This window comes from Panthera uncia, assembly GCF_023721935.1.
Source record: "Panthera uncia isolate 11264 chromosome B2 unlocalized genomic scaffold, Puncia_PCG_1.0 HiC_scaffold_24, whole genome shotgun sequence".
Lineage (NCBI taxonomy): Eukaryota > Metazoa > Chordata > Mammalia > Carnivora > Felidae > Panthera > Panthera uncia.
In genome coordinates, this window is record NW_026057580.1 from 13,704,022 (window position 1) to 13,731,364 (window position 27,343).

At 43.9% G+C, this 27,343-nt stretch overlaps 1 protein-coding gene across 5 annotated transcripts in view; it reads left to right on the forward strand.

The window, feature by feature from the left end:
• Positions 1-27,343, forward strand: part of RUNX2 (RUNX family transcription factor 2) — a 258,972-nt gene that overhangs the window by 107,491 nt on the left and 124,138 nt on the right. For all 5 annotated transcript variants that reach the window (XM_049652784.1, XM_049652781.1, XM_049652782.1 and 2 more), the window contains exon 5: positions 2,604-2,708. In XM_049652784.1, coding sequence (XP_049508741.1) covers positions 2,604-2,708 — 105 coding nt within the window. The remainder of the gene's footprint in view (positions 1-2,603; positions 2,709-27,343) is intronic.

Sequence of the window (27,343 nt, forward strand, 5' to 3'; positions counted from 1 at the left end):
GAACCTCCTTGATTTCTATTTCCGTTGTTAAAGTACATCTTGTTCCTCAGGATTTGATTTAGCAGATTGTAGTCGTACTTAAATGCTTGTTTGTCCCCTTTGCCCCCAAACCCACCTGTTTTGAAAAAGAAATGTTTATTGGTAATGCGTTGAACATTTAGATGCTTCATACTCACAGAATGAATTTTATAATTGGCTTTTGTTCTTACGCAAGGTGTTTGAATTTGGGAAGAACATCGATGACTTTTAATAGTCTAAGTAAGATGTGAAAGTCTCAAATAGAAGTATTCCCAGAACCAGTTTTTGACAAATTCACGGACTGTATTGCTAGCAAGTTACTTACCCTCATTAAGGACAATCGAGACATATACATCCTTGATTTATTAAGATTCACGGCATGGATGGCAACTGCCTTCCAAGCACTGTCCTTGGAGGATTGCAGTCCTGGCTCATGGACCATTAATCTGACCCAGAATGTCATCTTCTAGGGTTTAATATAAATTGACTTTCAATCTAGGGAAACAGCCCATTCACTCCTCCAGATCTCTACATTGTTTTGAGGTCTTGATCTGGATCCAGTGGCTTCCTAGTCAACATTCTAATCTCCAATTCTATAGATTCTGAGTTTTTTGTAATTAGCTTAGACTCCCAGCTGCCTTTTTCTTCCAGTTAGCCTGAATGTTTATAATAAATCCTCTGGTCCCTACCCAGACAACTGCATTTCTTAAACCCATGTAACATTCGATCTATAATGGATGAAATATGATAGACCAGTGATACTTAACAAAATTAATGCTTTCATCATCCTGGCTGAGATACTACATTAGTGGATTTATATTTACTGTTTCTTGGTCTTATAGAGCTTATTGGGACATGTGCAGAAATAAATTATCTAATTAATTGTTTAGGATGTTCTCTGACAAAGAAGAACACTGATTTTAAACTCTGGAAGACCTGGGTTCAGACCCTGATTTTTTTCTTCTTATTAGTTGTGTGGTTGAATTACTAAGCCTCCCTGGGCTTTGGTTTCCTCATTTGTGAAATGGGGGTGATGAACCTAACTGGATACGATTAAAATGAGATAATGTAATTATTATAATTATCTTATAGATAAATGAGATAAAAAGGCTGGCATTTAATAGTTTTCTAATCAATATTCATCTTTTGCTGTCCTCCCTCCCCCCCCCCTTCTTTTTTCCCCCCCCCCCCCCTTTTTTTATATTGGCCATGGAAAAGCATAGCCAAAGAGACTTAAAACTATATATATGGAGTAACAAACGATGTGTGTCTTAAACATATTTTAGGAACTTACATGGTCTGGGTTGAAAAGAAAACCCATTCACTAGATTTGACAGCCAAAGACCTGTTCTACATTAAGCCTTGTATATAACCTGTTCCATATTAAGCTTTGAAAAGATTGCATTAAACTCTGCATTGCTACATATTGTTTAAGATTTGTGTTTTGATTTAATACCCTCAAGCTTTCAGTAGAGGGAAAAACAGTCTCTGACCAAAAAACAAAACAAAATGAGCTGTTTCAAGGTCTGTTACAGGAGCAGGCCAAATGAATACTCTGGCCTGAGATCTCTGAAGGTTTTATTGAGTCACTGTTTCACGCCCACCTTTTCCTGTCTTGTAACAGTTTGCAGTTTTGACTATCTGACATGACTAACCGTTGCAAATCTAACTGATTACAACTGTCAGTGAGTCTGTGTAGCAGAGTCTGGTATCTTCTTCTGGAGAAAGCAAACATCCGATTCTGCTACCAAACTTTTCTGTCTTTCCCAACCCCCCACCCCCCATTCATCACCTTCAGCTCATTAATTTGAAACATCAGATGTAATATTTCAATGAAGCACACCCTCTGCTAAAAGCAAAAATTCGTATTTATATTGGGAGATGTCATATACATTTAGCAAAACATAAGTCACTGTCAGGGAGTTATTTCAAGACTTAACAGCAAGGATGGGTGTTTAGGGAAAGGGGGTGGGCAGGGAGGAGAAAAACTTTGTTCCAGTAATGATGAAATCATCCTACCACAGGCACATTAAGGCCAGGACAGGAGACACTGGCTCCTGTTAAAATGATTCCCATAAGAACCGTCCTCTTTCATCTTCTTATTGTAGTGCAGTTAAGCAAATGAAATGCTAAAGCCATGTGAAGTAAATAACATAATCAACAGTGATTTACTATTGTTCTCTCATGGGGTCATGACCTAATCCTAAATAAAGACGTCTAAAATTGTCTGTGTTTGGATGTGTTCCTGATGGTGGAGAAAACTGAAAGGAGGAGAACCTTCCTCAAGTGGACCAGAGTTTCTGTTTTCATTACAACTGTGGCCACTGAGCAGCTTTTCTGGGAACCGGAGCCCTCTTGTATAGCGCGGCGATGGAGGCGATGACCCACACACGCCATGTGTGTGATCACTGTGTAAAGTGGCCGTCCCAGGCTTTCTAATTTAGAACAAGGAGTCCTGACCCTTGTGTTGGTTTCATGAGCTCCTCAGAGATGCCGACGCGCAATTTCTGGACGTCTATGCTGCTCTGTTATCATCGGTACTGTCTTTTTATATTCACTATGGATTTTCCCCTTTACATCTGCAGGCAAGAGTTTCACCTTGACCATAACTGTCTTCACAAACCCTCCCCAAGTAGCCACCTATCACAGAGCTATTAAAGTTACAGTGGATGGACCCCGGGAACCCAGAAGTAAGTACTTGCCTTCCTATTGGAGATGGTAACAGGGTGTGTGGAGACCCCCCCCCCCCCCCCGCCCCGAGAAACTAATCCCAAGGAAGTTAGTGCTACTTTTATTTAATGGTTTCTTTGCAGAGTTTGCTACCTGTGTTTACCTGTGTGTATTTTCATGAGGGACAGTTAGTCAAACTTCACAGTTGGTAGAAAATCAAATCACACTTTTGATTTTGCCACAAAATCGCTAAGGCCTACACCACTTGGGGACACGAGTGGACAATTATTCAGTCACTGTAACTCCTTGCTAAGGCATTCTGCTCCCCCACTGCACACAATAGATAGGGCAGAACAGACCCATGAGAGCTGAGGAAGAAAACAACAGTCTGCAAAATCTTGAGCTTAGTCAAAAAGCATTTGCGTGTGTTTCCCATGGTCTAAGAATGTGTCTTAACTTTTTAGCTCGCCCACTCAATTCCCTTTATAAAGAGCACACTGCTTAATTACAAAGAATTTATTTGCAAATGATAACTTGCTTGATTGTTACAACACTGTTGTTTGGTCATGTTCTGGTAATTGTTATAGATAGTTTCTTTTAACAGATAGAGTCAAACCAGGTTTAAATCCACCTTTGTGTATTTGTCTGTCTGGACATCCAGAAGGTTCATCCAGCGTCTGTTTAAGGTAGTGCCCATCATCCATTTGGGCCAATCAATATGCATTTTCCTCCTAAATCTAAATTGAGACAGGCTTTCTCCGCCCCCCCCCCCCCCAAAACCTGATTTGATCAAACTTGGTACAGTACCATTTAGACATATTTAGAGATTAAAGATTATTTGATATATATAACATGAAAAATTCTGTGCCAATGGAAACATATTGAACTCTGCCTTTGATGAGTGAGCACATTGGAGTCCTAGCTATTGTGTTTAGAGAGTTTAATTTGGTTTGTGATGGAGGTACAGCTGGCAGAATATTTGTTGTATAATGATACGTCTGTCTAGACAGTAAGAGTGACATTTCTTCTTTTTCTCTAAAACTGAGAGAAAAGGGCTGGTAAAGTTTTCCTCTCCCCAAGTAGCGTGACTTTTAGCAGTGGGAACAGACGGTGCCTTTGGTCCTTCTTGCCACTGTCTCTTCTCACAAAGGCTGACTGCTTGTCTGAAGTACGGAGGCTTCCTGCCTCAAAAGCCAGTCTTTGAGGTTTTTCCTTTCTCCTCCTTTCATGTGTATTGCTTCTTCTCAGTTCACAAGGTTGGGTCACTGCTGGCTCTGTTTGGTTTGCGAACGGTCTGTTAGGCGATTGTCACACACCTGTCTCCAGTAGCCCCTAATCTCTGGTTCTAAGGTCCAAGACAGGAGCTGTCTTGTCTGGTTTGGTGCTTTGGCTGACTTTTCTGGACTGCCATAAATTGGGGAAGACACCTTGTGATGGGAGACACAGGTTATCGAATTAGCCCTTGAGTTCCTCAAAAGGCAGGGACACCCACTGCAGTCATGCATAAAGCAGGACAGTAGTCTTTTGACAGTCAGCACTGCTAATCTTTATCTCTCAAAGATGTTTCCTGCTGATCTCAGCAGCTTTTCTCGGTTCTTGGAAAAACCACTATTATGTGTGTGTATGTCTGCGTGCCTCTGTTTGTGTATGAGTCCATACACTCCAGAGCTGATGTTCAAAAGTTGATGGTTGGGGGAGGAAGCAGGGAAGGGTGGGTGGGTGCTGTCCCGTTCCGAAAGGGGTGACAGAAGGTGAGGAAGCAGGGTAGCTTCGGGAAAGCCCCTTCTCTTTCAAGGGAGGATACCATTCCCTCATTCCCAGGAGGTTGTTGGCAGAAGTGATTAGTTGATAGGCTTGTGCCCTGTAAAGGTCGAGAAATGCTCTGAAAGCAAGGAGGGTTCAGAGTAGAGGGGCAGATGGTACATGTGTGACCTGAGTTCAGGCTTCGGGTGCTGCCGATGGTGCTTGGGGGGTGGGCAGGTAGAGTTCTTGAGTGGCAGACCACTGCCCTAGCTTAGCCTGAGTAACATTTTTCACAAACCAGAAATTATGTGACAATGTGAAGTCATTTCTCTGACATCATGCAAGGTGGCTTGCCGAACTCAGTGCCTGGATACAAGCATGGGTATGGGATCAGTAACATCTTAATCCTATAACCTTGACTCTCTGTGCTGTATTATTTCCTTCTGCTCTGCTCTTGGTGATCTTGGGCATTGTATAGCACTCTTCTCAATATCGTTCTTTTTTTTTTTTAATGTTTATTTATTTTTGAGAGAGAGAGTGTGAGCAGGGGAGGGGCAGAGAGAGAGAGGGAGATTCTGAAGCAGGCTCCAGGCTCTGAGCAGTCAGCACAGAGCCCAACACGGGGCTTGAACCCACGAACTGTGAGATATGACCTCAGCCGAATTTGGATGCTTAACCAGCTGAGCCACCCAGGCGCCCCTCAATATTATTCTTTAAATTTGAGACTCCCAGTTGTGCAAAATGCACAGGATTTTCCATTTTCTTCAACTATAATAAGATTTTGATTGATTGGTACATATATAATGTTAAATGGGAAAAAAAAAGGCTAGAATGTGGGTTGGCAAACTTTTTCTATGAAGTGTCAAATAGTAAATAATTTCAGCTCTGTGGGCCATATCTTTCCCTACCACAAGCACTCAACTCTGGCATTGTAGCTTAAAAGCAGCCTTAGCCAATACATAAGCGAGTGGTTGTGGCTGTGTTTCAATAAATCTTTATTTACAAGAACAGGTGGTGGGTCAGATTTGGCATACAAGTTGCAGTTTGCCAACCCTTGCTCTAGATTTCCAAATGACTTACATCGTTAACCCTTACCAGACTAGGGCCTTAGAAAAAGGCTTTCCCGCAGAGAGAGAAAAAGACAATGCAATTATTTTAGCCTTCTCTCCCGCAAAATTATAATTATTTAAGTAGTGATTGTCCTAGAGATAGGATACATCTGTTTATTACTGTAATGGTTTGATGAAGCTGAGGATTTTATACCATTTATTCCTGTTAATGAAATTTTACTCCTTCTTCCAGAGATCAGAGTATATGTTGAAAAGGCTCCTTTTGGTAGATCAGCTATTTGGACAAGGACAAATTCTGAGTTACCTGGTTGGGTCTTTATTCAGCCTAGCACAGTGATTAAGGGTGTGGGCTTTGGTGTCAGACTGTCTGGATTGAAATCCCAGCTCCACCACTTCCTAGTTGTATGGCGGTAAGTGAGTCACCTAACCTCTGTTTGCCTCAGTTTCCTCATCTGTTAGAGTGAGAGTAGTAACAGTATTTTCCTCATCAGTTGCTGCAGAGATGTAAAATGATGTAATGTATGTAAAATGCTAACACAGTGACTGTCATCTATTTACTGCCCGTTAAGTATTAGCTGTTATTACATAAATTCCCTTCAGTGTCAAAAGTTTGCTGTAGAGTTTTGCTTATAATATGCTTCCGGGAAATAGATTAGAATCTAGATTCTGCTCCCCCGTGGGCTATTTTTTTTTCTTCTTGCAGACGGTTTTACTAATTTCTGCGCCTTAGTACATGACACTCGTAAGTGTTAGAAACGGTGCCTTGAGCAGGTATTCATGCTGCCTGGGGACAGCGCTGCAGAAGGGATGAGAAACAAAATTGGCAGCAAAGAAGCATCCCAAGACGCTATGGCACTGGTGCCCCCCTCTGAGGCCCTGCTTATCAGCACATCTGCCAGGACTTGCTTTTCACTCAAAAATCAGAAAGGTTTCATCCTTCCATGTTTTTTGTCTCTGGCAGCTGAACCGGTGCTGTCACATCACAAACAACTTCTTTTCTCAATATACACATCTGGCGCTGGCAGTTGGACTCACTTCATAAGAGCACATGATCATCACTCATTACAAGATTAAAAAGTACCCCATGGCATCATTGATGTTTTTTAACTTTGATCTTCTGCAGTTGTGATTCATCTCGGTTATAAAACTTCCCTTGAAAGGAACATAGCCGATGACTTATTAGAACCTTCATCTTAAGGAGCGTAAACATGAAAACGGTGCACATCTTTACAAAATGCCATTTGTTTTCTTTGCCAGCTTATCGTTTTAAGACATGACATCATATCCAGGATCCCAAATTTGTACGTCTTGTATTGAGGCAAGGCGTTTTGACCTCCTGCAAGCAGGAGAAGTCAGTGTAGCGTCAGCAGCAGTGCGTCCGGATGCCTACCTCTTTCAAACATCAGTTTCTATTAGGATCCTTGGTTCCACGTATGCCCTTGGTCCTGACTGCAGTCTGACTTCAAGACTTTCTCCAGGGAGGTGAAAGCTTGGTTAGCCACGTCGGGGATGTGGTTCCGGGTTAGGGAAGAGGGCTGATGGGGAAAAGGTATTATTGGCTGTGCAGAGGATGGAAAAAGAAAAAAAATCACCTTCCATAGTGGGGACCCTTTACATCTTCGTGCTGTTCTTTTATGTATCTATTGATACATGACAAACGATCCCGAAACAGAATGGCTGAAATCAACAACCAGGTGATTATTTCTCATGGTTCGGTGGGCTGCCTGGGGTTCATCTGGATCGGTTTTCTGTAGTCTTGCTTGGGGTCTTTTGTGTGGCCGTGGGAAAATTGTGGCTGGTGCCAGAGCATCCATGGTGGTTTCATTCTTCTATCTGCTGCCTCGGCGGGATGGCAAGGAGGTTGGAACGGGGGAGTGGGGCCTTTCTGTCTCTCCATGTAGTCCTGGAGCCTTTCCCTTCCGCATGGCCTTTCCATGTGGTCTGTCCAGCACAGCCCGACTTCTCATATGGTAGGTCAGGGCACCCAAAGCTATGAGAGTGGGACCTTTTAGGCTTTCTTAAGGCTCAGAACTGGCATGGAGTCACTTCTTCCATATACTGTTGGTTGAAGCAAGATACAGGTGTAGCCTAGATTGAAGGGGAAGAAATCCACAGAGCTATGAATGATGGGGGCAGTGGTTCATTGGCTCACTCACCAATATCATCAACTTCCATAAGTGCTTAGATGGTAAATGTCATTGTTGCAACAGGAGAAATGATTGTTTTGAGGTATCACCTTATGAAAGCTCTCTTGACTTCTTAATCTGGGGGGGGGGCATTTAAAGTTCTGCAAGGTTGTGGGGCGCCTGGGTGGCTCAGTTGGTTAAAGCATCCGACTTTGGCTCAGGTCATGATCTCATGGTTCATGAGTTCGAGCCCCGCGTCTGTGCTGACAGCTCAGAGCCTGGAGCCTGCTTCGGAGTCTGTGTCTCCCTCTCTCTCTCTCTGCCCTGCACCACTTGCTCCCCCTCCACCCCAAAAATAAATAAGAAATTAAAAAAAAAAGTTCTGCAAGGTTTTCTGTCCACAGTTTATAGGATGTGTGCAACACTCAAGGGGGCAGGACAAGTGAGGCTGGGGGCCAGGCAGCTGCACTGTGGCAGCTTCTTATCAGAGTTTTAAGGAGAAACCTGAGTCTCCAACCAATCCCCTCTAATTATATTAATTCACAATCACAGGGACCTTCTTCCCTGCTACGGTGCATTCAAGAACCCAACCATCAAAATCACAAAGGCTTCACCCTACTTTCCCACCCACCCCGTTTTCTTTTTTTTAAAAAAGGCTTTGTGCAGTGACCCCCAAGTTTTAATTATAGTAGCTTACTTCTGAATTGGTGATATTTGGTAATTATCAGATGAATTAAGAGTGAGTGTTACCGTGGGGTGCTCGGTATTAGCAGGTCAAATCAAGCTGCCCCAGATCAATACTCGTATAAGAGAAGAACATTTGATGTTTGAACACAAAGAGGTTATTAGCTTTGCCTGGCACCATGGCAAGTCTGCAGCAGAAGTATTTTATGAATCCTCAAGTGGACGAGCCTGGAGGTTTTATGCTTTATATCACCCAGCTTTGGAAGTTCTCACTTGCCAGCACATCTGCAGACCCGATAACCTAACACACATGAGTGGGTGTCTGATGGGTTTTGAGTGGTGTAGCTTAGGGAAGCAGATCATAGTCACTCTTTAAGGAGAGACCAAAGCCACCATCTGCTGGGACACTACTGTTCACTGCTGACCAGCTAGCCACCTGCCCTGACCTGGTGGGAGAAGGAGGAAGCCCTGCCTCTCTCCAGTTGATCAAACTCCTTTCCTACAACACTGCCCTGCTCGGCTGCATTTTGACTTGAGCAGGGCTGGCACTTCCGGTGAGGGAGAGGCTCTTTGGAAGTGCAAGGCAGTGTTTGTGTTTCTCGGACTGCCTCAGCACCCTGGCTCGCTCAGCTTGTCAGGCTTAGGTCATCAGCCAAACTGGTTTCTTTTCCTGGTGGCGCATTCTCACCTGCGCATCACAAATCTATTCTTCTTCAGAGAGCAGGTTATTATTCTGTGTTTTTAAAAAATATTTTATGTTTATTTATTTATTAAAAAAATTTTTTTTAACCTTTATTTTTGAGCGAGAGACACAGAGTGTGAGCAGGGGAGGGGCAGAGAGAGAGGGAGACACAGAATCTAAAGCAGGCTCCGTCCAGGCTCTGAGCTGTCAGCACAGAGCCTGACATGGGGCTTGAACCAGCAAACTGTGAAATCATGACCTGAGCCGAAGTCAGACGCTTAACCAACAGAGCCACCCAGGCACCTGAATGTTTATTTATTTTTTGAGAGAGGGCGAGCACGCGCGCACACGCGTGCACAGGTGGGGGAGGGGCAGAGAGTGAGGGAAACACAGAATCCGAAGCAGGCGCCAGGCTCTGAGCTGTTAGCACAGAGCCTGATGTGGGGCTTGAACTCATGGGCCATGAGATCGTGACCTGAGCTGAAGTTGGACGCTTAACCACCTGAGCCACCCAGGTGCCCTTACGATTCCGTGTTCTTAAGGCACTTCCAGTGGCAGAAATCTTACCTTACAAACCTCAGGTAACAGACTTAAACAACATAGGGTAGTCTGGGCCAGGATCATCTCCAATTCTGTTCCACCCAGGCCTGTGTTCCAGCCCCATGAAAGGTGGAGAGAATGGAGGGCTTGGCCTTTTCCTCACTCCAGTTGATTTCAGTGGTGGCTGGCCTTCTTCCTCTACTACTCTTCATCCCAGTTGGGTGAATGGGCTTTTCACGGTGGTTGGCCCATGTCCTCTGCTCATTTATAGACGGCGGTTGCGTATATTTAGAGGTTGGTCACCTGTGAAAGGCGGGGAACATATAAAATGTATTGGATGGAGGGATAGCAGAAGAACTTGTTTAAGGTTGTTGGAGCTTCTTGCATTCACATTCTTTCTGTCTGTGAAGACGGTGTGAGAAAATCTTGATAGGTCTTCAGCCATACTCCTAATGCTACAGGCCTGAATTTTAGTCCTTAGCACAAAGCATTAGTAGAAAAGCTGGTACCTTCTTGCCTTGCAGACTTCTCCTGGTTCTTTGCTGTCTCTGAAGCTTGCCCCAGGAATGGAAGTTACAGGGAAATGCTATGTTTTGATATTTACAAGTCAGCCAACATAAGCCAAAATTTGATGGTCAAAAATAGTAAACATTGAGTTACTAGTGTATAAAGCATTGTTGAAAATCTTTGACTTAAGAGGATAATAACAGGTAACCCCCCCCCCCCCCCCCCCCCCCCCCCCCCACCCCCCCCCCCCCCCCCCCCCCCGCCACACACACACACAACTGTTCCTTTTCTCCCTTTCTTTAAGAAGGATGGGGGGTGCGGTCAGGAGCACCGGTAGAGGTCATGTCTGGTGGTTGGTGGAATGTGCACTTGAGAGGAGCAGTTTTAAATCTCTTTCAGTCCTTTTTTTTTTTTTGTTGTTGACTGACTGTCAGGAGCTGGGAAGATGGCCAAGAAGGAAATGACACATCGAGAGGCATTTTGTGTTGTGCAACATTCTGTGGAACTGATGCAAGGCTATATGGCCTGTTTACACATTCCTTCGCCAGCAGACTGCATGGCAGTAATTTAATTCAGCAGCACATGGCATGCTGCAGCAAGGCGCTGTGGCCTTAACATCCTTTCATGGCAAATTATCACAGCCGTTAAAACATGCTTATGTCCCTCTCCCGCACTTTTCCCTGGCTTCCCGGTTCTGAATGTGCTTTCTCATTGTACGGGACTTGTGTTAACAAGGAGCTGTGGCTTTCACAATAAGAGCACATTTTCCACATGCATATGCTCCCGTTGATATATTTACTTCCAACTAAATATAGCATGGCAGGTTCCCAAGTGATATGTCTGCTGAAAACACACATCTACTTGATCCAGTGGGTCAGGAGTTTGTATTTTGGTGCAAGTCAGAAATCATTCATTTTTTTCTTTTAATTTTTCATGCTTGTTTATTTATTTATTTATTTATTTATTTATTTATTTAGAGAGAGAACGAGCAGGGGAGGGGCAGAGAGAGAATCCCATACAGGCTCTACACCGTCAGCGCAGAGCCCGGCATGGGGCTCGATCTCATGAACCACGAGGTCAAGAACCAGACGCTTAACTGACTGAGCCACCCAGGTGCCCCAGAAATCATTCATTCTTAAAACAGCGTCAGGGACGTGAGAGAGAAACAGATTTTGGGCTTATGTTGATTGATTTATTATTAATTTATCAAAAGTAAATTTCCCTTCCCAAGAAAGAAGATTCCTGATAGATCACTGAACCACCTTACTTCCGTTTTGTTTGTACTATAACATTTTCTTCAAAGAGGACTGGACCAGAGGAGAAGAGGGTATTCTTAAAGATAACAGAGGACAAAGATTATTGGCTCTTTATATTCATACTTGTCCCTACCTAGCACGTTCGTAGGATGCGTTTGTGATGTCAGTTAAAGCACATCTGTCGTCTTCATGTAAAATCTCAAAAGATTGTATCTGGGCAGGTGTGGAAAATTACTGCTCATGTTTTCCGAGTAACTTTTGGAAATTGAGAGAGCATAAAAGCCACGTGGATACGAATTCAAGGTCATATGCGACAGTTCAAGTGGGAGACTTATTTGGGGCTGTGGCACTTTAGTAGCAAAGGAAGGGCTCCCAGTTCCTCTACTTCTGTGTAGTGGTGCCTCGAAATCTAGTTGCTAATAGACCAAAGCACTTATTCAAACTCAGGACTAAGGCTTCAATCCAAACACCTCCGGAAACAGTAACTCAGACTTCCATTCATAGTAAGTCGATGTAAGCGATCCGGAATCCTGTATTGGGAGCACGTTTGGAGAGATAAAGGGAGAGTGAGTAATGAAGTCCTGGACAGTAGAAAGTCAACAGTGACTCAGGTGTGTAGGTAGGGCCTTAGCCAGCCTTGGAGGTAGGTAGTCACAGCTGACTTCAAGCATCACAGGTTTGCTGTAGGTTGGCCCTAGCAGTATGGGTTTCTGATGCTTTTCAGGTCTGGCATACTGTTACTAGTTCAGGACTCTATAATTTTAAGGTGTGAGCTTTGGGATTTTACATTTCTGCATTTCCTCCTTTTGCAGCTATTTCCCCTTTACAGGACACGTCCTATTCGGTTTTGTTTTAGATATGTGCCAGCCTTCCTCCTCTACTGGATTGAAGATTATCATTTCATTTCTTTCTTTCTTTTAATAGTTAACACGTGTATTTGTCTTCATAAAAGTAATTATGATCGCTGTCTACCTCCTGGATAGTGTAAGAACTTTAGCATACCTTATTTTATTTATTTTTTAAATGTGTTTATTACTTCTTCTGAGAGAGAGCGAGCATGAGCCGTGGAGGGGCAGAGAGAGAGAGGGAGCAAGAGGATCGCAACGAGGCTCCGTGCTGTCTGTATGGAGCCCGACGCGGGGCTCAATCTCACGAACCATGAGATGATGGCCTGAGATGAAATCAAGAGTCAGACACTTAACCGACTGAGCCACCCAGGCGCCCCTAGCATTCTTTAAACTGCAGTCACTTCCTTTCTTCTGATGTCATTCTCTGATATTTTTATCCTTGTTTTGTACTCCCCGGATTAGTCATTATCAGTGTTTAAATGGTTTCTTTCATATTTACCTATATGTTTACCAATTTTCTTGCTCACCATTCCTTCATGGACCTCAGTTCTTCCTTCTGGATTCAGTTTCCTTTTTTGTGAGGCAGATCCCTTAGTGGTTCCTTCCTGAGAACCTGTTAGTGGTAAACTCTCACTTTTTCTTCCCGAAAATGTCAGCAGTTCCTGAAAATGTCACAGGCTGCCAGCACGATGTGATATGCGAGGCACCCTGCGGAAAGTCTGTCTGCTCTTTAGTGCCCGAGAGCCACACTCCAGTGGCCCTCCCTCATCCCTGGAGATGCCTTCCAAGGACCCTAGTGGACACCTGAGACTACAGTAGCACTGAACCCTATAGGTACCAACTTTTTTCCTGTACGTGCCCACTTATGATAAAGTTCCACTTATAAATAGGTACAGTCAGGGGTGTGCAACGATAAATAACCACTTATAACAGTGTACTCTAATAAAAGTTAGGTGAATGTGGGCCTATCCACCCTCTTCTTCTCAAACTGTCTTACCGTACTGCACTCCCCCTTCTCGCGTGGAGGTGAGATGACAAAATGCCCACATGACGAGCTGAAGTGTGGAGAATGATGTAGGCATCGTGACATAGCGGGAGGCTGCTGTCTTGACTGTGTGAGGCTCATCAGCTTTTGAGCCGTGGTTGACTACGGGTGACTGAAATCACAGAAAGGGACACTGCGGATAAGGGGGGGACTGCCGTGGACACCATTCCTTTGTGCTAAGACTTTCAGGCCATATTATCAGGCTTGTTAGAGTAGGATTTAAGGGAATAGAATACAGTACAGATAGATTTTCATGGAAGATGGATGAAGGGAAATGGATGTCCGTGCCTTTCACCATGGGGAGCTCTGAAGAGTCCAGGGCCAGTGGTCGAGAGGCGGTGGGAGGGAATGTTCTGGCAGAGGGGGGAGAAGTCAAAGAAAGGGGCATGGGGGAGAGGAAATTAAATCCCTTACTTCACTGTTTTGGCTTGAGCGGGCCCTAAGTTGCTTTGGAACTTTCTATTCAAATTTATGGTACAGGACTCTGTCATTACATTTGGTCCTCAGAGGTCATTTGGCTGTTGCAAACCAGAGCAGCGGTTTTTCGATGTTGTTGTCCACACATTTCCTGTCATTTTATGAGACTACGGGACTCCCAACCAAAAGATGCTTCTTTTATACGGTAAATGGATCACTGAAGGAAGCGGAGGGAGGGAACTCTTGTGCGGATGGAGGAGCGTGCTTGAAGAGAGCCGGGAGACCATAATCTGGGGTGGAACTTCCCTGCGCACAGTGGATGGGGCGACTCCAGTGTTGGCTGTGTGTACCTCTCGTGGTTGTTGTGCAGGAAGTCGCTGGTGGGGAGGAGGTCAGCTCACACCAAAGCGAGCTGGTACTTTCTGCCTTTCCATTGACCCTCGGACGGCATATGTACCCTCCGCGACATGCATCTTCTTACTCTTTACCTTCTTGATGCTGATTTTTACGAGCGACAACTTAGGTAAAAATGCTAGCCTGTGTTTTGGCCGGGCAGGACTCAGGATGGTTTATCCTGGGCTCTGTGCCTCTGTAGGTTTGGCCCTGGAAATTATTAGTAGGAAAATAGGGGCCCTTCAAGAAGATTAGGACGGTACCCAAACATAGGCTGTTGTACTTACCAGAAGAGGAGAAACATGGATGTGTAAGAGAGGGGTAACTGTGAAGTCAAGGTTACTAATTCTAGACCTTTGGTTTCCGTTTCACCCTCTCACCATGCTCGATACCCTGCAAAAACCAGTTGCAACTTTTTTGTCCCATGGGAGCTGTTTCAGAGTAGCTTAACCGGGGATTCGTCTATATGGGCAGTTTGTGTTTAAGATGTGGATTCAGTTATGATTAAGGGAAGCAGAGGACCTGGAAATGCCTCCTGTGAGGCCTCAGTGTCGTGGTAGTGACCCTCAGCAAATCATTCCACTTCTGCCCAGTTCAGTTTCTTCGTCCTTCAAGTAGAAATAGGCATGAAGGCAACTTCAGAGTAGTTGGGAGTAACTCCTAAGGAATGATCATAAAGTACTTGGCGCACATGAAGGGCAACTTAAATACCAAATAGTAATTATGTAGCGCCTTTCTGCCAAGGAGTTCCAAACACTTAGACATTACCTCACTGATCCTCTTTACACCCCTTTGAGGGATGCGCTGTGCATTTTACAAGGGGGTAAACTGAGGCATGGCCACTTGAGAATTCATTTGCTCTGTGTCACTCTGCAAGTCAGCAGGTGATTTATAGAGGTGGGCAAGGAGCCCACGGCTCTTCCTGCTCGGTTAGTCACTACTAAGACTCCCCCCTGCTTTGCCATTAAGTTTGTGGAAGCTCCTGGTGTGGAGCCCAGGGTATTCTTGGTTGATGTTACGAAGTAACGTTACTTAAGAAGGAAGCCTCATGATGTAGCAGCGTTGCTATTATAAATAAGTCACAAGGTACAAGCCCTCACATACAGAAGGCATATAAATGTGTGTGTGTGTGTGTGCACACGCATGTGCACGTGCATGTGTGTTTTTGCAATGAGTCTTGAATTCGCTCAGACGAAAGTTGAGCTGAGCTGAAAAGCGCTGACTTTTGTGAGATGAAAATGAGGTGTGTGACCTAACCCCTGGCAGAATCTCACTTTGAGTACCAGTGAAATAAAGTTAGCCCTCCCACAAAAAGCTAACTCTGAAAAGGGTACGTGAGAAGAAAATGTGGGCAAGTCCGTGGTAGAAAACGTAGAAAATAAAGATTGACTGAATTGCATCCATAACCCTGTCTCCAAAGATTGCACGCCGCTAGTGTTTGGGTACGTAGTCGCCTGAATATTCTTCTCTGGTAATGCTGGTACTTTTGTGAAGGTGACAGCCGTGAGGAAGTAGCATCAGGACAACAGTGGAATGCCGTGAGGGGCCTGGCTGTGTCGAAGCAAAAGGAGAGAGGATAACTGGAAACGAGATTGATCGCTTTAAGGAGCAGCAGCAGGGCAACGAGACTGACAGCAGTTTCCAGTTAATATCTTGGAAGAGGCAACGGCTGTCTGTGTGACAGGGTGGGCTGGCCTTGCCTGAATGATTAAGGCTGGGTGGGTCTGAGGAGGACCCCTACACCCTCCTCTCACCGCCCCATCCTACCACTCAAAATACCTGCCCCCTTTATAATAGCTAACAGAGCCCCCTTTCAATGACAACTAGAGAGATACTTTAAAATGTAAATATTTCTGGCAGTGGGGGTATCGATTCTTTCAAAAATTATTTTTGAGTGGGTACCGTTAGCAGGCGCCAGGCACACAAAACAAAGCGGATACGACCCCCGCCTTTGAGGAGCCTGCGTGCCAAGGGGAAGACGGACAAGAAATGAGCAAAGGAACATTTGTGTAGAATTGCATCCGATTGTCAATTGTGACAAGTGCCGTAAAGGGAACTGATGTAGCAATAAAGAATAATGGGGCATCGGAGGATGGATAGGAACCTATCCTAGAGTGTGCAGTGAAGGCCTCTTTGAGGAGAAATTAGAGCTGAGACCTGCAGGGTGAGAGGAAGCCAGCTCTAGGAAGGGCAGGGAAGAGGCCTCAAGGTAGAGGGAGCATCACATGTCAAGCCCCGAACGTGATCGCTGTCTGAGTCCAATGTCCAGTTTTGGTAGAGGAGAGGGCACTGGGAGAATGCCTGCGTGGTTACGACCTAATTTGAGGAGCACAGAAGGACTCTCCACGTGTACCCCCACAGGCCCTCAACCTCTCTCATGAGATTCTTGTCAAGGTGCTTGAGATTCTTCTCTGAGTTAAGGCCTTGAGGACAGGACATTCAGAGATGTTGTCTGCAATGGAGAAGACACTTTAAGACCTTTTTGGTTAAGAACTTGGTTTACATAAGTGGATCAGTTCAGCTCAGCCGGATACTCATTTTATAATAGGATCATTTGGGGAAGGTGCATTGAGAAAGACCTGGACGAGCTCTGTCTGGTGAGGAAGACTGAGTGGGAGTCGGCGGAGGGAATGACTCCTGTGCGGCCGGCAAGCAGTGAGAATACCAGGTCCCGAGGACCGTGTTGTTCTCATAGAAGGAGCCGTAGGAGCAGATTTGTACCGAAAACAACCCAAACAGAGCAGTAGGTTACCTATTTGAGGAGAGTCTTTGGGCTTTCATGGACGAGAAGTAATTCCAAAGGTGAGCTGGGTTTCAAAACATAAGAGCGACATGGAAAACTTCAGAATGTTTAGCGCAGAGCATTGATGATGATTAAAGGGTTGTAAAATTGAACCTATAAGGATAAGTTGAAAGACGTGGGATTATTTAGCTTCAAGAAGAGGAGGCTGAAAAATGACTTAATAACAGACTTCAAAATTATGAGGAGTTATTAAGCCGTGTATGGTGACCAGCTGTTTCGTTTCTGGCTCTGTCGGAGAAAGAACAGGTTTTAACTGAAGCATGATAGATTTAGGTTAGATTTGAAGAAGAACTTCTGGACGGTAAGAATTGTTCCATAGGATGGGTTGCTGAAGGCTGAGGGTTTGACCAGCGGGCTTTTCATTCAAATCCCTTCCGTCTTAGCGATTTTGTGTGTGTGTTTGTGGAGGGCAACAAAGGGCCACCTCTCTGCTTTTTAAAATCAAAGGCATGATTTCTGTTTCCCATTAGAATTCTGAAGCTCAGAGTTGCAGAGGTTTGTAGACACAAATGATGAGGGTAATTTGTCTTGCTTCAGCGGCCATTCGAATCTTTAATTGAGAAAAACGTGACCAAAAAGACGAACCGATCTGCCACGTGATCCAAACGTGGTTACTGATCATCCGAACAGAGGCGCTATCGAGAAGGTGGGACCGAGTGAGGTTTGATGATTGGAAAAACTCAGGTGTGTTTGACTTTTAGATGCCAGACCCAGAAGGCGGGGTTTTCTGAAGTTGATTCAATTTTTTCTCTTCGTTCACTTCCTACTGGGAGAAATTGAAAGCACTTTCAGGTGACATCACAGTCCATGTCACCTGGATCTTGAGGAGCTCTTGTCCAACAATCAGCCTCAAGGGAAGGATTGACACAGAGAAGGAGGGATAGAGGAAATAGGCCAGATTTACTTCTGAAAACAAATCTGCATGCATTTAAAAGCTGGCAGAGGGGTGCCTGGGTGGCTCAGCGGGTTAAGTGTCCCACTTTGGCTCAGGTCGCGATCTCATGGTTTGTGAGTTCGAGCCCTGTGGCAGGCTCTGTGCCGACAGCTCAGAGCCTGGAGCCTGCTTCAGATTCTGTCTGTCTCTCTGCCCCTCCCTGTTTCGTGCTCTGCCCTCTCTCTCTCTCTCTTTCAAATGTAAATAAAACGTTAAAAAAAAAAAAAGTCTGGCAGAGCTGTGGTGAAGCTAGGCAGAGCAAACCCAAGAAAGACTTACTGAATGTGTCATCCCTGTCCACTTTGGAGGTGGCACGCAGGGGAGTAAAGAGCTTTGTTTCCTGGGTTAGCCTCCCTGTCAGTGAAGCCAAGCGTCAGAGCTTTTATTTTTAGATTTCTTCTTGAATTCTCTCTTTTGCTTATTAAATACCTGTCTGAACGACTTTTGTGAGAATAATTTAGCACACCTGTGGATGGTTTCCTCTAAGCACCCATGATAGCTCTCTGATGAAACTATGAAAAACAAAGAACACACACATATGTAGCGTTCTCAGATGAGTCCGTTGTTTTGTACTAAGCGGATATAATTTTCTCTAAAGGAAAAAATAATAATAATCAAAGACACGGAAGAAACAGACTTTGAAACAGGTGACCCAACTGGGAAGAAAGAAGGCTAAGTGGGTGTGGTGCTTAAGCTAGGGGAAAGGAAAAATACTGAGAAAACATATTTTTCTTTCCTTCCAAAATAACTTGGGCTCCTTGATTCCGTAAGCACACATGGACCCTTTCGCCACTACACTTTACCTTTCCAAAGCATCACCACTGTTGGAGAGCCACCCACAACCCACCGTTGGGTCAGAAGTCACAACCCACTTCCTTTTACTGGCCTCCTTTCTTTCTTGTCTGTGCTGTTTCCTTTGTGGCCTTGGCACTTTGGGACATTACTTATGTATTTTCGTGATTTGGGCCTCCCCCACCCTCAGATAATTTATTGTCAAGACCCCTTCTAAGGATTCTTAAAAACTACAACAGCTGCCTTTTCCATAGCAGAAGTCAACCTCAAGGGGATTAGTGGCTCCTTTTCTGCTCTTGAGGTCCAGAGATTGATAGTGGGAAGGAAGAGCAAGTGAGAAGAGGGGTAGTTTACTCCTATTATAAAAAGGAGCCCTCTCCTGAATGCTTTGTTGCAGGAAAAGTCTCTTCATTACACAGATGTGGACAGTAGAAGGGATTTATTCCTTATTGTCTGTGTACCTTTTAAGTACTGTGAACAGAGGCTGGCTGTGTATCCCTGAGGAATAAGCTATGAAACAGATCATGTATCATCTAAAGCAACACCAGACCCATCAGTGTATCCCCCAAGTGGTTTAGTTGTCTGTTCTTCCTGAGCTGCTTTCTTCCTTGAGGGCTTTACTTAAGACTTAAAAAACCAACTTTTCTTGGGGCGCCTGGGTGGCTCAGTCGGTTAAACATTCAACTCTTGGTTTTGGCTCAGGTCCTTTCACAGTTTGTGGGTTTGAGCCCTGCACCCAGGTCTGTGCTGAGAGCTGGAACCTGCTTGGGATTCTCTCCCTCCCTCTCTCTCTGCCCCTTCCCCCCGCCCCCACTCTCCTCTCAGAAATAAATAAATAAATGAAAGCTTGCAAAATAAACCAACCTCCCTTTCCTTTTGAGAAACTGTGATAGACAGTGAGAGTGTTCAGCAGCCAGGGTTTTGTAGAAGGTTGAACACATGGCTGTGATAATGTCTAAAGGGTAATCAAGAAGGGCAAAAGTTTCTCATAAACGTCTTGAGATTTAAAGGGAGCAAAAGCGGATGTTTCGGATAGCGTGCCCGTGGAAGGTCCTGTGCCTTGGTCACTTCTCAGGGGATTCCCACGTGGACTCCCCTGGGTATTTTTCGAAGTCTACATTGGTGGCACAGATCAGACACAGCAAGGAAGTTTGCTGAGGCTGGGGCTGGGGCTGTAGGAGTTTCTGGATCCATAATCAGAAAATCATAGATGGACCAAAATGTAGGCTATTTGCCCCATTTTATTATCTACAGAGCATGTTTTTGCCCCTCTGATAGATCTCATACTGGTTCCGTATATTGTGAGACCTGGTGCAACAGTTCCGTGGTAGGGCCAAGTAGCTGGGGTGACCCAAGCAGGAGATGTGCCTGTTCCATTTGCTCTCATCCAGGCTGTGTAGGAGCTGTGCTGAGGATGTGCCTTGATTGTAGTGAGTTTGTCACATAGTGGTCCAGTGACGACATATGAATAGTAGTTAGTAGGAAGGAACTTTACCAGCTAGCACGGCACCAAATGTCCATCTTGCTGAGGAAGGATCCAGTTTCCATCCTCAGTCACAGCTCAGGAGAAGCCCTTATGTGGTGTGGAGTCACTGCTTCATTCTCTTTCGTGAGGACTGAAATGTAAGCAAATAGAACTTCGCAACTGAATCGGGAAAAATCTGACACCGAAAGATGAAATGTAGCTTTTGCAGCATGAGATTTGTGGCACAAACTGACCAGAGGAAGGAAATCTGATGATCTAGATAGATGCCTCTGGTTATTACCACTTTTGCTGTGTGCCCTGTGCTAGGAGCTCAACAGGATGAGTCAGATAGTGCCGTAAATAAAGACTTTGTGGGGAGTGGAGAGATCCTTGTGTTTGAAGGAATCGCTGGAAGCTGGCTAATTTATTTTGTTTTATTTTTTTAAACTTTTTTAATGTTTATTTATTTTTGAGACAGAGAGAGAGCATGAACGGGGGAGGGGCAGAGAGAGAGGGAGACACAGAATCGGAAGCAGGCTCCAGGCTCTGAGCTGTCAGCCCAGAGCCCGACGCGGGGCTCGAACTCACGGACCGCGAGATCGTGACCTGAGCGGAAGTCAGATGCTTAACCGACTGAGCCACCCAGGCGCCCCAAAGCTGGCTAATTTATAAATGTCTCTTTTCGTTCTTTTCAAAGCTGGAATCAGTTGCACTGAAAGTCCATCGAAGAAGACAATTTTTTAAACATTTATTCATTTCTTATTTTATTATTTTTTGCTACTGCAAAGAGCCCCTGAGGCGGAACCGTAGCTGAGTCGTATTCCCAGTTCTAGCCCTGGCACTATTTGGCTGGTTCTTGGAGCGGTTTTTGATAGTTTTCCTATCAGGAAAACATAGTCACATTTGTCTATTACCTTATTATTGGTCTCACTTGCCAGGTCGTTGGAAGACACATGGTGTGTAAGTTATTTAAAATAACTGCTTTAAAAAGATTATTATTTATACATTAGTATATTAACTCCCAAGACCTCCGCACACTTAGAAAGTACCTAAGTACCTGGAAGAAAGTATCTAAGAAATTTCCATGAAATTCTAATGTTGATTCTTAGATCCTTTTGTCCTCATGACTTTGGTAATTAAAATAAGTCAACCTTAGGAGGAAAAGTCAGCTTTCATAAGGTTTGCATATGTCCTCTCTTTCTACGTTAACTGGGCAAATGCTTCCAGTGAGCCTGCTCTGTGTCGGAGCCTCTGAACATTGGGTGCTGACGAAGTAAGTTTGAGAACCTAACTTGGAAGAGACACAGCAACATCGAGAACAAAGCCCAGTTCGGTCCTCTGTGTTCTGTCGAACCTATCAGGACACGGAGGGCTTAATTTGTAGGGGAGACGAGCAGGGTTCCAACTTTTATTTGAACAACTGATGAAGACGTAAGACTAGTCAGTCACACTTCATTGTTAGTTGTCGACTCTCTGGCCACAGTCACATCTCCTCACAGCTTTCAGCCCCCTGTCCGCCCCCTGCCCCTCTCCCCCCACCTCTGCTCTGCGCCCTCACTGAGAACTCAGCCCCATGGTCGCCAGCTTTATCTCAGCTTATCACCTCATTCTGTTCTCTCCACGTCTTCGTCTGTCAGTCACCACATCTGCCGCCTCACCAGCACCTGCAAGCTCTCTCACTCTCTCACTGCTCCCCCCAACCAGAGCAGGGGGGGCACTTGTCTGTCTTTACCGAATGGGCTTCTGGGTACATTTTGATTTGCAGAAGGGTTTCCAAAGCTAAGGAGAGTGTAACAAAACTCATCCCGTTTAAAGAGTGTGTGAACACAGCGTGGGAAGAGCATAAAAACTAACGTCTGTTCCTTCCTGAGGCTCTGTGCTGGGTGCTTTGTCTCCACGATGTCCTCTTTCACACATGAGGAAACTGAGGCCTCGAGAAGTTGTGTTCGCCAGCCCAAGTCCTTTGCAATAGCAAATTCAACTGTGTTTTCCGGTTTCACGTCCATACTTTTGCCGCTGGTTGATACCAAAGGCTTTGAATATCTGTGAGTAATTTGGTGTGGGGGGGAAACGTTATGGAACTTTATATCGGAGGTTAAGGCAAATCTAAACTAAGAGTCTCAAATATTATTTGTAATTCTTTCTCTGCCCTTAGTGCAGTGGGAACTGGGAAGGGCTGAGGCACAAGGCGAGGAATCCAGCTAGAGGGGGTCTCATGTGGCAATCGGCAATACCACTTGGGACTCCTCTGGCTCTTACTTGCCTTTACTAAGCCATCTTCTTCGCGAAATCAAAATTGCGATCAGTCACAAGGAATGGATTTTTACCTACTGTATGCAATTTGTTTTTTCCTGTTAACCTTTAATGCCACTGTGTAGAAGTGTTCTGCCATTGTAGAGAAGTAGTAATGCTTTTCTCTTGCGGTAGTTTAGAGTATGTGGAAAATACACTCTTTTGGTGAAAATGTAACATTTGTGGGGCCAGTAACAAGCAGATAGGATGCTCAGTGCCATCCATGTTTCTTCTTACATTTTGAAAAACATTTATTTTTTAAGATGTAATTTTTTATTAAAATGTTTCTTTATTTTGAGAGATGGTGGGGGGAGCAGGGGAGGGGCAGAGAGCGAGGGAGAGCGAGAATCCCAAGCAGGCTCCGTAGTACTGTCAGCACAGAGCCCAATGTGGGGCTCGATCCCATGAACCGTGACATCATGACCTGAGTCTAAATCAAGAGTCAGATGCTTAACCGACTGAGCCACCTAGGTGCCCCTAAGATGTATTTCTTTAAAAAAAATTTTAATGTTTATTTATTTTTGAGACAGAGAGAGAGAGAGAGAGAGAGAATGAGTGGGGGAGGAGCAGAGAGAGAAGGAGACGCAGAATCTGAAGCAGGCTCCAGGCTCTGAGCTGTCAGCACAGAGCCCGAGGAGGGGCTCGAACTCACCAGCCGTGAGATCATGACCCGAGCCGAAGTCGAACACTCAACCGACTGAGCCACCCAGGCGCCCCATAAGATGTAATTTTTTAAGAACAGTTTTAGGTTTTTACAGCATACTGGGGAAGAAGGTATGGATATCTCCCATATCCCTTGCTCCCACACGTGTGCAGCTTCCCCATCGTCAGCAACTCCCATCGGAGTGATACTCTCATTATAGGCAATGAGTCTACATTACTTAGCACATCATGATTACCCAAAGTCCTTATTTTACCTTAGAGTTCACCCTTGGTGTTACATATACTGTATGGGTTTGGACAAAAATATAATAACATGTATCATACTGAGTAGTTTCAGTGCCCTAAAAATCCTCTGTATTCCCCTATTTATCCCTCCTCCACCTAGCCCCTAAAAACCCATGATTTTTTTTATGTCTCCATAATACTAACCTTTTCTAGAATGTCATACAGTTGGGATCCTACAGTATCTAGCCTTTCCAGATTGGCTTCTTTCACTTAGTAATATGCATTTAAGGTACTTTTATGTCTTTTCATGGCTTGAGAGCTCATTTCTTAACACTGAATAATATTCTGTCGTTTAGGTGTAGCACAGGTTTATCCATTTACAGGGACATTTTGTTTTCATTTAATTACTACATAAGAAAAGTATCAGTTGTAAAATTTTCAGAAAGATCAGAAAGCATAAAGAAGAAAGTAAAAGTCACTCAAAATTCAATACCACAAATAATCCCAGTTAGTATTTTGATGCCTTTCCTTTCAGTGTTTTTCCTGCGTTGTACATTTGTGTGTATGCATGTATAGTCACACACTTCCTTTTTATTTTATAAAATTTTGCTCATATATTCTAAGCTGATTTCATTTTTTAAAATTATTAGAAGGGGTTGGGCAAATCTCAAGATACTAAATCTTATGTTAGGTAAAGACAAACATTTTGAAAATTAGTTTATAAAAATTGGTATAAAATTTCTTATTTTAGTTTTTTTAAGAATATTCTAGCCCACGGGATTATTTATTTCCTGATATAGTTGCCTATCTCAGAATATAATTGTCCATTCTCCTTCTTGCTTTTCTTCTTGTCTCTTTTTTTCTTTCACTTTATTCTGTTTGATAGGTGCTCATGGGATGTCTGGCATGTGAAATGGCCATGTGTAAGTGTATGTCGTGCTGGGCACCATAATCATGCTCCTGTGGTCCTTCTTCACACCTCTCTGAGGCTCCATCGCCATATTCCCTCCTTTGGAGTGGTGCTGTGTGCCTTCGCTGAGGATTCTTAGACCCGCCTTTGAGAAAATATTCTGTATTTGTTTAGAGATACAACTTGAGAAGTTAAGGGACTTGCCCAGGGTTACACATCTCTCTCTATTGAACATTTCATGTTTAAAAATGACTCAAACCAAACTCAGGAAGAGAAAAGGTTCCAGCTGAGAATTTAAAGAAAAGTACAGAAAATATTACCACAGCCAAAATTATTTCAGATTACTCTAACTAGAGAAGTTCACTGAATTTTGTATGCTTTTTAAAATTTATTTATTTTTATTTTTGAGAGAGAGCGAGCAAGCAGGGGAGCAGAGAAAGAGGGAGGGAATCCCAAGACTCCCAGAGAGTCTGATACTTAACCAACTGAGCCACCCAGGCACCCTGTTTTGTTTGTTTTCCAAAAGTAAGTAGCAGGGGCGTCTGGCTGGCTTAGTCGGTAGAGCTTGTGACTCTTGACCTTGGAGCTGTAGGTTCAAGCCCCATGTTGGGTGTAGAGCTCACTTAAAAAAAAAAAGAGAGAAAAACATAAATAAGTAGGAATCAAGTACAAATAAAGAAAAAAAACAATTAAAAAAAAACAATTAATGGAGAAAAAAAAAGCATGTAGGAAAAAAGATTGTGTCTTCAATAAAGCTGCTCACTCATTACCAGGCAGGGAAGGGAAAAAGAGTGCTTCACTTTTCCCAGCAGAAAGAGGGCTGTGGATCAGGAATAGCTGAAGCAAGGGGTAGAGTAATTCCCTCTACCTAGAGTAATTCCCTCTCCTGATTCATAGGAGATAGGGTGTCTGGTGAAGGGCAAGTGAAAGGCAGATCCAGTGCCAGACAAAAACTTTTCCGATTCTGGAGCTACATGAAAAATGATAGAATATGGAGTCAAGATTCTTAGGAAATCTTGAAATGTAAAACATCCTCAATTCATAAGATACCTGGAAAATCAGAGGCATCTTGTTTGGCAGATACTTTACTTTTAAGCTACTTAGTCTACCTGGAAATGTGATTTGAATTATTATTGTTTTTTATTCAAAACTTGTGAAAATGGAACCAACTTTCCTAGTGTCTGACTTCTCACGTCCAGGAGGCTGAGTGAAGTAGAGAAAAGAAGCAGTAGCTTCGTGGAGTAGTCTGCCCCACAGAACAAGGGCAGTGGTGGCTTGGCTGAGGGAGGTCTATGACTGGGGGGAGAATTAGAGGCTCAGTCACCTGTCAAAGTCAAAAGCTCTGCGGAAAGTTTGCAGAGGTGGTCCTGAAGTGCATTTTGCCCCATCAATAAGATAGGGAGGCATATAGGCATAGACTGGGACGAACGGAGGTGCTCTGATTGTATGGAGGGAAACAAAGGCGGCGATGTGTTCTGGGTAGGAAATTTAAAACGTAACGGTGTATTAGGCAGTGCGGAGTATTTGTTAAGCATCTTAAAGTCTTGATGATACTACCTAGAGTTCATATTTCAGTTTTGTGACATTGAAAAATCAGAAGGAAATACTGGGCTGTTCAGGAGCCAAATTGTAATAACTGCCATTGGCTTTGGCATTGTGGAAGCCATTGGTGATCTTGGCAAAAAGAAATGTCAATAGAAGGATAGATTCAAAAGATCATTTGGTGAAATTTTAAAAGTAAATGGAGAAGAGAAGGCGGGGAAAAGGAATTTAGGAAGTGAACACACTTTTAGAGTGTTCTTTGTAAGGTTATTAGAGAAATGGGTCAGTAACTGGAAGAGGATATGGCATAGTTGGAAGGACATTTGGACTTTGAGTTACAAAACTAAAGCCCCTCGTGCTGACCCTCCATGAATGAGCATTCTTGACACATCACTCTCGCAGGGCCTTGGCATCTTCAATAGAAAAATAGGGACAAATGAAACCTACGTATAATGGTGATTCTAGAAGATTATGTATAATAATAATAATTTTTCACTTGTACCCTGGAAAAGAAATGTAAAAATATCATCACCTGTAGTGTGCAATAGAAATTCTCAAAGAAAGATATGATCACTTGGGGGAAATGGAGTCCTGAGAAAAATAGATGCGAATGACTGGGTCAACTGAAGACATTTATTAAGAGCGTAGAAAGGGAAAACCATAGAATGTGCCAGGGGAGAAAAGAGAAGGACCAGATTGCAACAGAGGGTGAATGTTGGAGAGGACGCTAAGGAAAATCAAGTTGGATAAGTAGAATTGGGCCTAAGGATGAATGATTGTAAAGGCCATTCAGAAGAATCTGAGTTGATGGGACAGGCAGTGGGGTGGCCCTGGGGGTTCTCCAGCATTATGTGGAATTATAAGGATTAGAGCAAATTCTACCTTTCTCTGTAAGAAGACCCCCAGTGTTGCAACACACCTGGGATCTTTTAATTTGGTGAAGGAAGCAGGAGGAATCAAAGACAAGGAGAAACGGGAAGGAGAAACATGAAGGCAAGGAAGCCAGCTGGATAGGTACTTCTATGATCCAAGTGTGGTGAGAATCAGAGTTGAACCTTATTGTTAGGGAGATTATGTGTCATGAAAGTCAGTGTGAATATACTGGAGAAGAAAAGTGCGAAAGGAAAGGGTGTTTCAAGAGGGGAAACATTCATGAAATGAGTCTTAGGTCAGTCAGTCAACAGGTATTTATTGAGTACCTACTATGTGCCATTGCTGTTCTTGGCGTTCTTCTGGGCACTCTTCCAAGTTCTGTTCTAAGCATAGACAACAACACCCTTAATGGCAGGAAATGTGTGGGAGGAAGCCAAACTGTGACAAAACTAGGCTTGCATTTCTTTTTCTTTTCTTTTTCTCTTTATGTTTTGCAAGAGGTAATATCTTAAAGGATTTTGTATATTCTCCTGTGCCTATCGCATAGTTTGCCAAGTGAATTTGTAGTATGTGTTAAAAAGAGTTAGAAATACTAATCTGTTGCTGCAACTTTTTAAAAAATGTGATTTGGTGATACATATTGCCAGCCTTAAAAATGTTCCCAGGGCAGCTGTGGCTAAGAGCGCATGACCAGGTTTGGCTTGCTCAGCTGCAGAACACGATCAAATCCAATTCCCCCTGCTGTTCGTGTGATACTCATACAAGTAAATAATCGAAATAGAAGACATGAAGATAAATAAATGAAAGCATGCAGAGAAACATTGATTTAAAATAAAGGGAAAAAC